Genomic DNA, 17,271 nt, shown 5'->3' with positions numbered 1-17,271 from the left:
TAGCTCAATTGGTAGAGCATCGCACGCGAAATGCGAAGGTTGTGGGTTCGGTTCCCACCTGCGGCAAGCTGTTTTTTCATCCACTTTCATTTCCATTAATTTATCGTTTCCTTATTTCATTTATTAAACACAAGTAATTTCCCCTATGTTGTCCTTGGTGTCAGTGTTTGTTGGCTTCTCATGATATGACTAATAAAAATCGGGACCCTCGGTTAACCCCCTCTCTTCTCGTTTATATATATATATATATATATATGTGTGTGTGTGTGTATATATATATATGTGTGTGTATATATATATATATATATATATATATATATATTGAATATGCAGGCGCACGTGGAAAGGCCAAAATACTTAATTTCGACGTTCCGACGCACCCCGGCAGAAACGTGGCAATTAAGTGTTTATATATATATATATATACTCGTATAGTTAATGTTGTTCAGGAGGCTGTTTTGTTGCTGTGGCGGCGAAAACACTGTGTCACAGTTCTTGTGGTAGCTTCGTCATAGAAATTTGCTTCCGTCCGCAGGCCTAAAAAGGAACGGTATAGGGTATATGTTAGTGTAATGGTTAAGCATCAGCTTCTAAAGAACAAAGTGAAAACTTCTTCTGGTTTGTAAACACCGCTGCCGTTTATACTACTACCTTTGTCAATATGTAGTAAGCAAGGTGTATTTTCACTGCAAAAGTCATGACTGAAGCTTAAACGTGTACGAAACTCGCTTTATAATTTTCAAGGTGGCCTGGCACAATTTGCAAGGTTTTTGGGGGTGAGTTATCATGGGCTTCGCTTCTGCATTTTATCGAATAAGACGCTTGTTAAGCAAATTCAGAAGAAACAGCATATAATGCGGATGCGGAGGCCCTGCAACAACAAAATTTCTGCTTCGTAAGTGGCGTCCGTGATTGACCATCGTCGCAGCGATGGTCTCTTTCATACGCTGTGTACCATCAGTGACGTGCCGCTTGGAAAATCTGGAAAAACAACTCGTGGTACAACGATACGAACCATACGCGATCGGACTATGTGATGCACAACGACATACGAATGACTATGCAATGATTCTGTACAAAACATGGATTGCGGTGAGAACTCTACACATGAGCTGGTTAGCGGGTAACGTTATCAATAAATATTTGCAACGTACTTCTACCTCATATTTGGATACAGACTTCAAAAAAAATGAGTAAGAGCTTCTTCCGACCAGGTGCAAATGTTCGACTGCGGTTTCGGCTTTACAAGTGTCACTTCTTGGCCGTGCTGATCACGTTTAACCGTTTTTGGCGTTCATCTGCCGTGCCTAAGGCAGCAATACTTATGGAGCCAACTGGATAACGCAAAAGAGGAGAAGGTCGCTGTCAAGGAATAGGTTCCACTATTAGTACCTGATCTTCCTGCAGCTGCATTTGGTGCTGCTCAAAATAGTAAAATGGTAGCGCAACGAGAGAAATGAATAGGACAAATATTAATGTGTCTGCCGCACAAATATGAGTGCGTATTATCATGCACACGTGGTACCCCTGCCAGAGTCTTCTACGCCTTCCTGGCAAGTTTTATACATGAACTTCACCCCTGTAATTTGTCTCAGCAACGCTGTGCACTAACGGAAACACTCCTAATCGCGTTAAATAATCATGGGTGAGAGCCTCAGGCATGGCTTATCTCTTGTTTGCCGCAATACGCTGTGTGCACGCAGCGTCTGGATTGCGTTAAGAATCACAGAAGAAGAAGTTAAGTCACATGGTAGTGGTTAAGCAGTTCTATTTTCAGGAAGACGCATGCTGGTCCTCTTTCCTTATTCGCTGAAGCGACATAGTGCTTTCGTTGCGTTTAATGGAGTTGTTGAGAGATAGCATAGAAGGACATTGTACGACTGAGTTTGAGCGCGATAACGAAGCGCGATTCATGTTACGTTAGCAGCAGTTGTAAACTGAATTTAATAAATACAACAGAATTCCATGGAAACGAGAGAGGCGTGGATGATGGTGCGCAGGACCCGTCCACGAGAAACGCCGACTACAAATATAATTAAGGCAATCTTTTAATGACATTGTTATTACCCATTTTAGAGGAATTGGCGAAACTACAACCTTGACGAGCTCTCATGGACTCCATGTCTCCTCCATTTGTTTCTTGTGGTGGTCACAGAAAAAGCCTCCAAAGAAAACTTACCATCAGATGGCCGGCGCCTTAAAGCATGCATTGAGTGGCGCTCTTGGCATTCAAGCCTGGTGTTCATGATGTGAGAATATGCTTAGTGGCTCAACCACTACACTTAAAACATTCGCACCGCAAATTGTACGTACGCGAATTGTCATATGCCAATGTTACCGGTATATAAATTCAAACAAGAAGGAGATTCACAGAATGATGGAGCCTTGAAGTGATCAACACTAATCGAACAAGGATAACGCTAGAGCCAGCGTTCCGATAAGGGGACCCGTCCGCGTAAGGGGCAGCAGCCATTACCGGCAGCAGTGCATGTAATTCTATTGGCTCTATGATGGTGCAATGCGTATGTGAGACCACGTTACACATGTGTTGTAGCTCATGTGTAGCGCATGAATCGCATGTGTTGTACCCTCCGTTTGTCCCAGTTTCTTGCGCTTCACTTGCAGCAGTCGGACAATCACCTCTTCTAGAACAAAATTTTTAATTGCATTTTCCCCACAACATAGAAGACGAAAAGAAAGAAGATACATCATCTTATCGCTTCTAATATCCCGATTGTGTAGCGTAGAAAATCTGAAATGATCTTTAGCATTTGCGAGTGTGGAAGAAAAGGGATAGGCGGGCGTGTTGCCCACCGAATAAGTTGAAAAGGTGCACCGCGGACAATTGAAACACGAACTAGTGAGGATTCATTCTTTCGAAGAATTCATTCTCTTGTTTCCGCTTTCACCATTTCCAGTATTGTCAGCACGATTTCGGCTTGCATGCTTAGTGCGAGGCTTATACCTCCTGTTCTGACCGAATAAGTTGTGGTACGAGATACTACTCGCCAGTTTTTACTTGCTAAAGGCGCCTTACTTTGTAATGATTGTTCGTGTTTTATTGATCGGCGATCGTACGCGCGAGGACGTATATGCATCAGTAAAAGAACAAAAGCTCAAAACAATTAACCAAAATTAAAAAAAAAAGGTCTGTCCTTTTACGTGTCCACGACCTAGATAGGATTATGAGTCATGCTGTAGTAGGGGACTCCAGATTATTTTCACCACCTGGGGTTGTTTGAGATGTGATTGAGATGTGGGTGAGAAAACAGTGAAAGCATTCATGTGAATATATTCTTATATTTATTCGAGAGCAAAAAAAGCTGTTTTGCCTCCTTTCGCACCAAAGTCGAGTATATAAGTTCTGAGGTCTTACGTGCCAAAACCACAAGCTGATATTGAGGCACGCCGTTGCTTGGGAATTAATTTTGACTCCTTGGAGCACTTTAACGTGCGCATAAATTTAAGTACAGACGCTTCTTGCATTTCGCCCCCATCAAAATGTGGCCGCCGCTGCCGGAATTGAACTACGGTTCTACACTGAAAAAGACGGTTTAACGAAGTAAGTTGTCTTTGGTAAGCAGCAATATAGTTCATTATGCTGCGAAAATTTCCAGTGATTCCAATAAAGCCGTGCGGGAAATACGTATAATGCTCGGCAAGTGAATTTTGCCCAATATCGTTCGTAGTCTTCTTTAGAAGACACCCGAATTCGGTACACTTTAAATAAACCCGGGTGCCTTGATATTGACGTGCAACCCGCCGTGGTTTCTTATAGTGGCTATAGTGTTGGGCTGCTAATAGTGTTGGGCTGCTAAGGTCACGGAATTGAATCCCTGCCATGGCGGCCGCATTTTGATGGTGGCGAAATGCGAAAACACCCGTGTACTTAGATTTAGGTGCAAGTTAAAAGACCCCAGGTGGTCCAAGTTATTCCGGAGCCCCCCAGTACGGTGTGCCTCATAATCATATCGTGGGTTTGGCCCGTAAGACCCCTTAATTTAATATTGATGTGATTCGCATCATTAAATCGTTACTGACAGCTTGCAACGTTGATGGCAGATATAAAAACCGACAACTTGATTCTTTTGAAAAGACATTTACACTTTTTGAGTGCCCTGGATGCACTAGATCCACACTCACCCAGCATACGAAATCAGGCACACGTAAAGATATACATAATCGCCGTACCTCGTGGAGATATAGTCTCACGAGAAGCTGGCGAACACCGCCTGTGCATCCAGCTCAGACGGTGCTTGCCCATGGTCCACGTATGTACGTCTCACCCCAGCTTTATCGAAGATACTCTTCAAGCACTTTATCAACACGATGATTCTCGCTGCTTGAATGCAATGACCCATCTGGAATTTATCCAGTTTGACGCCAAAAGCGTTCTACGTAGGCTGTGTAGTGCGCTGTCTGAAGATATGTGGTTCAACGAGAAAAAAAAAGAGGCCCGTGCGCTACGGGTTTCTGTGAACACAAAAACTGACCGTACAATAGATACCTTTCTGTACCATTTACGTCTGGACGTGGCCTGGACGTGGCCTGGAGGTGGAGATGACCGGGTCACCTTTGTTTGCTTTCAATGCGAATAACATTGCCTACATCGCGCTGTTTTTCTCATCTAATTGGCTGACAAGAGGCGAGGAGCAAGCTAAAGCGGAGAGGATTTCGATGGTGCCGAGCCAGTGCACTCAAAATAGGTAACCGGATGAAGAGGGAGGTGCCGGCATCTGCGATTGGTCCGCTTCCCTTATTTAGCTTGCTGTGGCTTTTCTAAAATTACGGCGGCGTGTAACGGAAGTTTAAAAGTGCCACCAAAACGGATTGTCAGCAAAGAAAAGTTGGCAGAGCGGTGTCGTATACGCGCCAAAAGGTCTCGATAACATTATACGACCACGAAAAAAGTTTGGTTATACGCAAATAAACCCATGCCCTCCGACATGTGAGAATATAGCCAGTGCCTGAGCGATCGGCGGTAGCCATCTTTTCTTCCTTTCGGAACGGGGCAGCCTGCGGCTATTCAGAGAAAAATTCAGTTTTGTTCGGCATTTTAATAATGCATCTTTAACGCGTACACGTCACTTTGACGCAATGAGTTTTTGCCGTTTATGACGTCGAGTGACAGACAGGTCCGGTGGGTGCAGCCTGAAACCTTTTGACCAATAGCAGAGGGTTAATGAAGAAAAGGCATCTAATCAGAAATAATTTTTCTTTTGTTCGGTCGAATCATGCATAATGAGTGTGTACACGTCATAACAGATTGGTAGCTATCGCGGTTTTTGTGACGTCGCATGACAAACAGGCGAAGTGGAGTGACCAATCGCGGAGGGCTGGTTGCAGAATTGGAATAAAGTTTGGAATAGTTTAAGTTATAGCGCCCCATGTTCATGCCCTGCTGAGCAGAGATGTGCCTTGCCAGCCCTACAGGCTTTTCTTGTAGAAGCAATTTGATTAATACTTTAGACGAATTCGACGCGCTAAGGTGACGATGCGACGGTATGGACTGCTTCATTCATCATGTAAATACAACTTTGGATTCGCTAAAGGAGACTGCTCCTGCCGTATTGAGCGATGCACCATCCTAGCGCCATTGTACCAACTTACTTGAACACGCGGTGCTAAAAAGATGATGTGATGCGCTATCCTGTCCCATCCATGTAATGACAGCCTAGGAATATAGTAATAATGTGTAATCCCTGCAGAATCAATATGATTACTACATATCGTTGTAAACGTGCGCACTAACAAATTGCATATTATCGATCAGCTATTTCTCTAAAGTATTTGCTTTATTTTTTCAGATGAATATGTCGCAACAGTCAAGAAAGGCATGATGAAACAAGGAGCCTAACAGAAGACTCGCTGTCAAGCAAGATAACTACGTTTGCTTCAAGAAACAAAATTATTCGCAAAGTCAACAACATAGCGCCGCTAAGTTGCCTAGCAGTTGCCACTGCGCACTTACCCTTTTTAAGGGTATGCTTGGTTTCCTTGCCTCCGGCCAGGTTAACGTGCTCTTTGACTGCGGTAGGTGTTGTCTGGAATGCAACGGATACGCCAAGAGCCCAAACCCACAGGCAGCCTGGAGCCGAGTTCGAAGAACAACTGAAGATAAACAGAACCTACGAAACCACTGTCTAATTGGTTTTCAATCTTTCAATATTAATTTATTTTTCGCTTCTGAGGAAAAAGCAAGCCAACCTGGAAGCCGTCAAGGAAGTGCAAATTCAGGCTTTTGGTGGGGAATAAAAAATCCCAGCAGAACCAATCTGCGTTGACATCTTTGTAAGCGATAGCTTGCACATAATGATTAGAGACACGCTGTAGATTTAAATGACGAACGCCTTCCTCAGCAACCATGGTAAACCTTGCCGATAAAACGGAACTCTTATTTCTTTTATCCAAAGAAAGCTATCGCTTAACGTAACTGGGACTGTGGAGAAGGATGATACCTCTTGACGAAAAGGCATTCGGTTCAGTAGATAGATAGATAGATAGATAGATAGATAGATAGATAGATAGATAGATAGATAGATAGATAGATAGATAGATAGATAGATAGATAGATAGATAGATAGATAGATAGATAGATAGATAGATAGATAGATAGATAGATAGATAGATAACCTTATTGCGGTCCTGAAGGAATCAGTAGAGATATCAGAAATCACAGAACCATTACTACTTCGTGAAATAGTGAAGAAAATATACAGACATTTTATATACGCAGAAGATTCTGTGTGCACATAAATATGCAGCGATGCTACAACTACCACAATTCTTCACAAGTGGCGAAATACCCATTAAGACAGCGAGCAAAAGAAATAAGGCAACGAGCCACTTCTATGCAATGCATGTTTGCAGGAAGTATTGTATTCAAGATGCCACATTGCGAAGGATAGGCGTGATCACTGACCAGAAACAGATGCTTTCATTTTTTTAGTATTCTTTTGTTTTCTTATCTTTTCTGCCCTTACTCCGTCCCCCTTTGCACAGTAAGCCAACCGGCCTTTATTCTGCTTAACTGCCTTTCACCTCTTTTTAGAGCGCACTCTTAGGCGCCCGCTCCTGCGGCGAGCGTCGCCGTCGGCCTCGGCGTCGGCGTAACCGAACAAACGAGCACGGCGAAAGGTGGGGATGAGAAGGAAAGCGGGGAGAAGCGGGGAGGAGGGGATGAAAGGCACGAGGAGGAAAGTGGAGAGGAGGGTGCAGTGCAACCAGGATGCGGAAAGTGGAGGAGGGCATATGAAAAGGATGAGAAGGAAAGCGGAGTGCCGGCACAACCAGGAATGCGGCCAGCGCGGTAACAAAGCGCTAGCGTGGGCTTCGGACCCACTGCGCATGTGCTACTTCGCCTGCGGTGGCACCCCTGCTAGAGAACGCGCTCCGCGCGAGCCACGAAGCCCACGCAAGCAACCGGCTGCACAGTTCGTTCGTTAGTTAGTTAGTTAGTTAGTTAGTTAGTTAGTTAGTTAGTTAGTTAGTTAGTTAGTTAGTTAGTTAGTTAGTTAGTTAGTTAGAGACTGGAAAAGTTTTCGACAAGTGCGACATGTCGCCAGTTTCTCCGTAACGTTAAATTCTTAAGTAAATGGATGACCATGATAGGAGAACTGAAACCTTTCAACTATTTAGGCTGGTGAGCACCAGTCAACTTGAGTCCGTTTACGTCCGTTAGTCCTAGAGTGAGTAAGGCCGAGACAATTCGAGTTTCTGCATCGATGAGAGTGGGTGAGTCTGAGTACGAGTAATTCCGTGATTTTGTAAGTCTGAGTGAGCCCTACTGGCTCTCTGTGGAGGTTCTGAGTACGAGGGGGCTCGGCTGGGTTTGATAATGTTTCAAAGCCAAGAGAGCAGCAAGTTAAGTATATTAAAATAATCTAAGTGAATATTCTCATTTTCTCATGTCTATGGAAAGTCTAGCCGCAGTTTGTCAGAGGCTTTGGAGAAAACAATTTTGTGACTGCATTACTATTCTTTGTTAATAATAACAATGCTGAATGCAAACAAAACTCAAAGGCCAGGCGAAACTAACCGGTCCTGACGAAGCTGCGTTCAGTATTTTATCGGCACTGTTGATATGGAGACAAGGCTTATTGCATTAAAAGCGGCAAACTGAGCCCTGATACGATGCAAATTTTTACCCCGCGAGCAGACCGCCGCATCGTCGAACATGGGCAGTTGTTCGAAATGTAAATGAAAAAAAAAAAAGTGGCGAGTAGTGTGCTTTCCAGAAGAGCCAACCTCCCATCTTTTAACGAAATACCTTGCAGAATTAAGATAAAATAATTTACAATGATGGGTTTCATAATTCAGTAAGCTTTCCAATTACTTCTTAATTCTATGTAGGTCACCGCATACTCCGCATACAAAGAAATTAGTTTGCCAAGTAATGTTTATCCGTTATAAGGAGTGATGAATGAATTTGTTTCAGCCACAAGTGCGTGACCAGCAACATCAGTAAAAAATCTAAATAAGCGAAACTCGAATGGAGAGAGACCGCCGCCAGATGTGTCACAACTTGCATATAAACACGCAAATGCACGCACGAAGAGGGTGAGTGCGGAATAGGAGGGCTCCCAAAAGCACTTCTCCGAAACTGGGCTTCTTTTATATATTTTTTGCGCTAAGCGAATCTCGAGATGTTAGCGCTTGTACATAGATGGCGCTGGGTGCTCGCAAACCAACGCCCGCGCTACCATGCGGCCGAGGGCGGTACGACGGCGACTGGCCGCCGATTCAAACGTCCCGCTCGCTCGAGGCGCGCCCAGCGCTGTGCGCTGCAGCTCCACACCGTTGCAGCTTGCTCCTCGACCAGGTTGCATCCGATGCGTGGCTGACTCGAAAAACTGTTACCTAGGGAAGTATTGTTCTCAGTTCTACTTGTTCCGTGGCATGGTGTTTTTTGCATCCGCCGGATATTCGTGAATGCGCAGTAACACGAAATAAAGGGCCCTTCCGTGTGTTTCCACCGATCATATTAGTGCACGCACTTCGCGAAGCTGGTGGATTTTTACGAATATCTTGTGCTCATTGTCACGTCCCGTGGGTTTCACGATTCGTGCAGCGAATCGCGAAAGCCGCGTGGAAATGTGAACTTGGCAACGTTCAACTTGGCTGCCTACATTCTCTGACCACGGCGTGAGTGTCGTTTTAATTTGTTCCATTCAGTATAACTGGAAAACAAACTAACTAAGCGTGTTTTCTTGAAAGATCATAAAGGGAATAAAAACTAGAAGCTGAGAATTGACAAGCTCCTTTCCTGCTACGTTTTTATGCTCAGTGGACGTACTGACATATTCTGTTTAGACTCAGTTGCAGTAGGTGTATTAGACAAAACGTGTTGAATGAACATCACAAACAGTGTCACAAGGAACGCTTGTAAAAGTTTACCGATTCTGCAAAGCTTGTCATTGCGCTGACTGCTCGTGAATGGAGATAAACAGCTGCGAATTTCGGTAAGTGGTAAAAGCTGTCTTGTTATTAACTCTGCAGAGTTCGCACATAGCGCTCTTGAAACGCTAAGGAGGGTGCGATGTGTTGCGAGCGCCCACTGAGGTTCTCGTAGTGCCGCTTCGCGCACCTTGGAAATGACTGGAAGTAAAGGCACAACATAAGAATTGGATCGGCTTATGCTTTATCCAGCGACTTCATCAGGGGCTACGTAAATACTTTTTTAGCAACGTTAACGAACCATAATCTCCATAAACGTTGCCTTTCTTTTCTACAGTGACTTACGAGCAAACGTGTGTCGTGCAAAACATAGACCGCGATGGACAAAGAAATTCATATTTCTTTTCTTAATCTGTCAACTGGCGTCCACTACTAACAATTCAATCAATCAATCAAGCAATCAATCAATCAATAAATTAATTAATAAATTAATTAATCATATATATATACCACTTCAGAGAGCAGAGGCATGGGAAGAGAAAGATCTAGTGAGCTTGACTAGCCTATAACAACCCTGGCACGCCATCATAAAGTTATAGTGGAAAACCTAAAAGCATATGCAATACAATGCAACGTGGAAGCATCTCAATATGATATCAAGTTAATAGGGGTGTGGGAATGGTAATTTTTGAGACCCAATTGAATACAAATCGAATAGTGCCAAAAGAGAATCGAATCGAATATCGAATATATTTTCGAATTGTTCGCTAATATAATTATGAGGCTTGTTCAACATAAATGTCGAAGACTGTTCACATTCTAGTACACGCAACGTTAGCACATTTCTATCATTACAATACCCATTATGAAGCATGCTTTATTAAAGGCATACCTGTGATATTACAGACGAATAATAAGTTTCCGATAATCAGGATTCTTCGGAATATACGTCGCCATGCATTATCGAAATTAAGATTTAAAACGGAATCTCTGGAGCCCGTTGGCCTCTATTTATAGCTTCGAGACCAAATTCGAAATGGGGCGTTTGTCTGCGCCGATGGCAGAGTGGGGAAAAAAAGGCGCTTTAATTCTGGTTCGAATGGTTGCTGCGGATGGTGCCAGTATTATAACAAGTAATGTTGAAATGAGACATTTCACATTTAATTCAAAGGGAGTACACAGGTGCTGAGTTCCTTCCACAAGTCGTACTGAGCAATATCCACTGATGAATGCCACGTGTGAACGAAATTTCAACAGAAATTATTGTGATTTAGCCAGAACAGTCTTGTTCCCCGTACGACGCAGCATGCTCCATACTGCATAACGTCTCGTGTATGGTGTCCGCTACGACTGTATTGTTGTTTCTGTTTCATGTTCGAGAGTCTATATATAATTCACAATATCAAGTATTCGAAAATGATTTGAGAAATATGCGACTTATCGACTAACGACCATACGATTCGAGCACCGCATCGAATAGGACGGCATTGCACAAGTTATACGAAAGTTTTGAATATTCGCACACCCATACCATCAAGATAGGACGATCGACTGAGCATACGTAGCTTAAACTCATTGAGGCAGGAAACTAGATTTTCGGTGCACTGTGCAAGTGAATAAGATATGAATCACTTCACCCCCCATTGCACCCTTGTTAGCGGCAGCTATAATTCAGCGGTCCGTTCTTTATAAAGGTTTTTGTGAAACTGTGACCGCAGTATAGTAAGAAACTTCTTCTTATACGCAACTCCTTCTATACAGGATATGTAGAAGACTTTATTGGAGAAAACTCAACTTGAAGAACTCTTACTTGAGTACGTTTACAAGATTAAACAAGGTGTGCATGCGTGCGAGAGAGTGTGTGTGTGTGTGTGTGTGTGTGTGTGTGTGTGTGTGTGTGTGTGTGTGTGTGTGTGTGTGTGTGTGTGCGTGTGCGTGTGTGCGTGTGTGTGTGTGTGTGTGTGTGTGTGTGTGTGTGTGTGTGTGTGTGTGTGTGTGTGTGTGTGTGTGTGTGTGTGTGTGTGTGTGTGTGTGTGTGTGTGTGTGTGTGTGTGTGTGTGTGTGTGTGTGTGTGTGTTCTTGGGGGCGGTTGAGGACACGACAGATGTCGAGATGACATCTGTCACCACAACCTGCAAAACTTTAACTATTTATGGGCAAACATCTGCTTAAGAGAAAATAGAGGTGCGAAAGTTGAACACATATTCCCAAAATAGAGACCTGCCTTTCCTACAACGTCTATAGATTTTTTTTTCATACACATTTCAAGTCTTTTTTATACGCGTTTAACATACTCAGTAACATAATTTACTCTAGTATCACCTAAACACTAGGGCTTTCGGCCAGGTTACTCAACTAAACTTGCGCTTATCTCTTTAACAAATAAAATTGAAAAACAGTCGATAAAGGCTTGCTGGTTGAAAGTGTATTGATGGATTTAACAAAAGCTTCTCACACCAATCACCACATCCTTATACATAAACTTGAACCTTACTGCGTAACCCAGAAGTTAAACCGGAGTCGCCCCCCCCCCCCCCCCCCCCCGCTAATGCGTGTAACGCGTGTCTCATAATCAAATCGTGGTTTTGGCGCGTAAAACGCCAGGATTCAAGTTGGTCAAATTGACGGCAACATCTAATCTGCTAAGAGCATCAATCAAGGTGTTCCTCAGGTCTGGATCCTTGGCCCACTGCTATTTCTACTGTTTATTAAAGACTTGCCTAATGTTCTAAGCCTTACCGACTGTATCTTATATACAGATGGCACGACTATTTTTGCTTGCGCAAATAATGTCGACGAGCTACAACGAAAAGTTAATGCTGATCAACATAAAGCAAATTCTTGGTATCGAAAGGACATGTTAAGCACATTTAAATCCGCTAAGAACAGTTTTTATGGTTTTTCATCTCCCCCCCCCCCCCTACGGTAATATCGCAATCTGTATATGTTTGTCTTAACCACTTAAACCAGCTTCCGATAACTCAGTTTCCTGGCGTAATTTTAGATAGGCACCTGAAATTCAATCTTCGTGCGCAATAGATTGTCCACAAGATTTCTTTTGGAATCCACGCCATCATGAAAACTCGATCATATGTTCAGCAGCACATCATCCGTTCGCTTTATCACGCATGCATTCACAGTCACTTATCTTATGGTGTATCAGCTTGGGGCAACACATACTTCACATACATCACCAAGCTTCAACCATTACAAAATCAGGCGCTGAATCACATGACAATCTACGAAAAGTTCACCCCTACATATGCGGCAATCAGGCTGTGTATTTCTATCCCACATTTCAGTAAACCACCACTTTTAGAGCATTTAAAGAAATACTTCATGTAACAAATCTCTTCATCATAATAGGTGACTTTGCGATTGTATTGCGGTTAGTTGTTCTATTCTATCTCCATTTTGATAATATTGTCATCTTGTATTGCTTGTTTATTACACAGAAAAGTTTTCTTTGTCATTTCTTGCTAAACAGCTTTATTTTTGTTTTGTTTTTATTTGTTTTTCACTAATGTTTTCTGTTGTTTCCAAATTGTCTATTAAGCTGTCTGATATCAATTCTTTATTATCCTGTTCCTCTATGGGAATCCCCCTGACAGTTCCGAACTTGGGGCTTCCTGTGTATCAACAATAATGAATGTACTTTTATGTAAAAGTGACAACGTCGGTGAATAAACTCGAACTTGAACCATGACTGTACTTGAGGAGTGCGGTCCCTGTGACCGCAAGGTGCCGCGCATGAGCGACCGCCAAGTACGTGGCGCCTTCACGTGGCCAGCAGCAATTCGCCAAGCCATCCACTGAGTTGCAGCTTCGCATCTGCTGTTGCCGAAAACTTGAGATCGTGCTTAAGATAAAAAAACATGAGATCAGAAAACTTGATCGTGTAAGTTTCCTTATTTCACATACAGGCTCGCGCGCTCACCTGTATTACACCTGAATTGGCGATGCAAGAGCGTTCTTGAAAACTTTTTTCGAAACAATACTACATTGTTAGATTGGTGCTTCTCTTGAAGATATGCAACATGTCCGAATTTTTTTATAGCATTACATATTCACAAAAGCTGTTCTACTATATATGCATCACGTCGTACACGCGCCTTGTGCGTTATTTCGGCATCCCTTACTGTCGTTGCTTTAGTGCGCCCTAATATTTAATAGAAGTAGGCGTAAGCTGGCCGATGCAACAGTAAATTTTTTTATTAATTAGTAAATATCACGGAGAATAATAGCCGGAATTCCGCAAAAAAAGAAGTAATTTAAAAACGGGCAAAAAATAGAGATCTCACGCTGTGTGGGAATCGGTTTAAGCGAAGCTTTCATAGTTGTTGGCGAAGAACACTTTTCTTATTTAACGACCATTTGCAAGTATAAGGCACACGACCCAAGTGGAGACATTTTCACCGCTAAATACGTAGCGCAACATAAAGTTGTGGCGCTCGAAGATGCGGATCCCATGCATCACGACGAAGGGCTGACGACGACGGTGTGAGGACGATGGCATAACTACAACTACATGACGAAACCACAAGGACTGTGACAGAATGACAGCGATTGAACGACCATGATGACATGACGATGACTGTAGGACGACAACGCAGTAACGACGATGGAATGATGAAGATCGAACAACAATGACGGCATGACGACGACGGCATGACGACAGTCGGAGGATGAACGTGGAATTACTGTGATTTAGCGAACACGACGGCATCCCTACGACTATATGACCACGAGTTCACGACGTTTACTGTATGAAGCCGACGTAATAACGACGGTGGCATGAAGACGGCGGCACGACCACGACGGCGTGACGACACTGCGATGAGTGCGACGGAATGGCGGCGACTGACCTGCAATGACGGCATGACGACGGCGGCATGAAGATTCTGAAATGATGGCGATGGTATGACGATGATGGCATGATGACGACGGCACGACGGCAATCGGATGACGTAGCTGGAATGGACGATGGAGCGACCAAGGCGTCATCGCGACGACGGTATGACGACGAACGCAGTATGACGATGGCATGATGACGGCGGCCTTATGACGATGGAATGACGACGGCATGAATGCTGCAGACTAATGACGATGGTATGATGACGACCGGATGAGGTGACCTATAATAATGATGAAGCAGTGACGACGGTGGCGTGTTTACAATAGGAAAGCGCGGGGACGACAACATAGTGAAGATGTCGGAACGAATACAACAGCAAGAAAACAAATGAATTATCACAACGGAAATGAAGGTGACGAAATGACAACGAGGGAATGACGACGACAACCTGTTTGTGTTCGCGCTATGTCCGGTACAATATATATATATATATATATATATATATATATATATATATATATATAAATATATATATATATATATATCACCGAGATACGGACCGACCCTGAAGCCGCAGCCAACAGCCATATCACCGCTGTGAGGGAAAGCAAATAATGTTTCGCTTTTTAAAAAGGAAAGGGAAAGAGACGCATGGCATCTTGTTGCCCAAAGTAAGAGGTGTTCTGTTGTCGCGGTCGCAGCACCACTCGTATAGGACACGCCGTGGGTGCAGCTTGAACAATTCTTTGTCCAGAGCATTCTTCTGAGAGGCCAGATGCGGTGTTCAGGAATGGAAACTCGCTGGTGAATTAGTCAACATACAATTCAGGTAGGTAAACAAACGGGACCAGCACTAACCTCTCTTTGATGAGTTCTCTTTACAATGCTGCTTGGAAATTTTGCATAATTTTATGTAGTTTTCACACATATCTATCGTCTGCCTGTGAGGCTGAGTGGCTATGGGGTTCAGCTGTTGAGCACGAGATCGCGGGCTTGATTACCGAACGTGGTGCTCACATTCCTGTGGAAGTATATAAGATTACTGTATATGGCGCTATATGAAAGCGGAATGCTAAAACGCTTGTGTAACAATTGTCTGCGCGTTGTAAAACCCTAATACGTCAAAATCACTCAAGAGCCCTGAACTACTGCGTCTCTGATAACAGCCAGGCAGTGACTGTGGCACGTGAAACCCCGTAATATTTTAATGCGTTAGCATTCCTAGGGTACTTGACGCACTTTCCGGGGACCAAATATGTGTTTGTATTTATGTATATCTGTATCTAACTTTTTTCCCACCTATCTGGTTCACTGGGTAGCCCGTGGTCTAATGGGCAGCGCATCGGACTGCTGTGCTGATGGAACAGGATTGCGAACCAACCATAGGACGCAACGTGACAAGCGCTTGTTCATTCTGCCTCACCTTCCTTTGTTCCGTCTATCGCGCATCACCATACTCAAACATACATAACTCGTTTCGATGGTGGCAATATGTTGTGTCGCTATATTGATTCAATGCTAAACGCATTACCGTCGACAGTCATCGTGAAATGGTTTCCGCCGAATTCCTTCTGAGAGTTCTATTAATCTTTTTTTCTTTAAGCCCCAACAAAAACTAGCATGTCAGTATTGAGGTCGCTGTGAAGAGCAATAACAATACCAGAGTCAACCAATCCTCGGCTAATACTCTTTGGCTAGTGGTTCCTGCAGCCAGAGAAAAAGATATAAAGCGTTATGTTAGTAAGTCCCTTGTTCATAGCCTCACTTATTTGTCGCCTTCATGAGCCATGAGACAAGGAGAGTTGTCAAAATTTCCGCATGCAACAAATTCAATACTGCTATAGCTAGCAATAAGCCGATTGGCCGTCAAATTTCACATATGCAATAAATTTAACCCGGTTTTACTAAAAATAAAGGGGAAATGTCAAAACTTATTTAATGAAATGTTGCGTAAACGAAAAGATAATACTCGCATTAGGCACTGACAAACGTCGAATTTTCTGTCGAATTCGTCTTATGCACCATACCAGAGCGTTGATGAAGCCATGGTTCGAGCAACGTTGGTGCACTTCGTTGAGCTTAATATAACTGCTGTTTGCTGTAATCGAGTAAAAGGAACCAATGAATTGCTCAAGTGTGGGCTTTCTATTTTTTTCCCTTTTTTTTTTTACTGAACTGCATGTGAGTGCACAGAAGACGACGAACTACGTAAGTCATCACAATGAAAAATGGTAAGTTACCGAGTTATTTTTCTCAAAGCGACTCATCGCTATGAGAGGCGCCTTAATTGAGGGCTGCGGATTAATTTGGTCCACTTGGGCATCTTAACGGGTACCCATACTGCGTTACACAATTGTTGTTGCATTATTATTATTATTATTATTGTTAGTAGTAGTAGTAGTAGTAGTAATAGTAGTAGTAGTAGTAGTAGTAGTAGTAGTAGTAGTAGTAGTAGTAGTAGTAGTAGTAGTAGTAGTAGTAGTAGTAGTATGAGCATTCTTTGCCTCATTCCAGACAATTTAGGCACCTCGGTAGGTAAGTAGGTATAGATAAGTAGGTTCCTGTGTCACCTCGTTTTGGACTGCTTCAGTAGAAGAGATGTGTGGCCGACGGTGGAATCAAATATCTGACTTCCAGCGCAGCAGCCCGATGCTCTAACCATTAGGTGACGATTTTCTTTTCTTTTCTTTATTTTTTTGCTTTCTTTGTATTTTATTTTTCATTCATGCAAACTTCTCTCGTGCACATGCCAGCTACATCTTTGAAACGTTTTCCGCTTGCGCACGTGCCCTTCGCGCGCATCCTTCCCTCGAGAGGAGGAGGAATAAACATTTATTGATGAGAACAAAAAAATGGCGGAAGGGAGCAGTGCAGGGTGGGTCCCTATTCCAAGACTCCAGTGGTCACCGCTACCCGCCCAGCTTGATCCGGCTCGAGACAGCTAGCGCATTGAGACGCTACATTAGACTGCACCGCCTTCGGTGCGGCGCGCATTCCCCAGTCCTTTGCATCCACCACCT

The 17,271-nt window shown here is 43.4% G+C and overlaps 1 protein-coding gene across 2 annotated transcripts in view; it reads left to right on the top strand.

Moving 5' to 3' along the window:
• Positions 1–6,274, top strand: part of LOC129380552 (uncharacterized) — a 105,119-nt gene extending 98,845 nt beyond the window's left edge. For both annotated transcript variants that reach the window (XM_055061873.2, XM_055061871.2), the window contains one exon: positions 5,808–6,274. In XM_055061873.2, coding sequence (XP_054917848.1) covers positions 5,808–5,811 — 4 coding nt within the window. In that variant the 3' untranslated portion in view covers positions 5,812–6,274. The remainder of the gene's footprint in view (positions 1–5,807) is intronic.
• Positions 6,275–17,271: the final 10,997 nt, after the last annotated feature.

This window comes from Dermacentor andersoni, chromosome 1, assembly GCF_023375885.2.
Source record: "Dermacentor andersoni chromosome 1, qqDerAnde1_hic_scaffold, whole genome shotgun sequence".
Classification (NCBI taxonomy): Eukaryota; Metazoa; Arthropoda; class Arachnida; order Ixodida; family Ixodidae; genus Dermacentor; species Dermacentor andersoni.
Note: the sequence above shows the minus strand (reverse complement) of the source record. Positions and strands in the feature narration are given on the sequence as shown.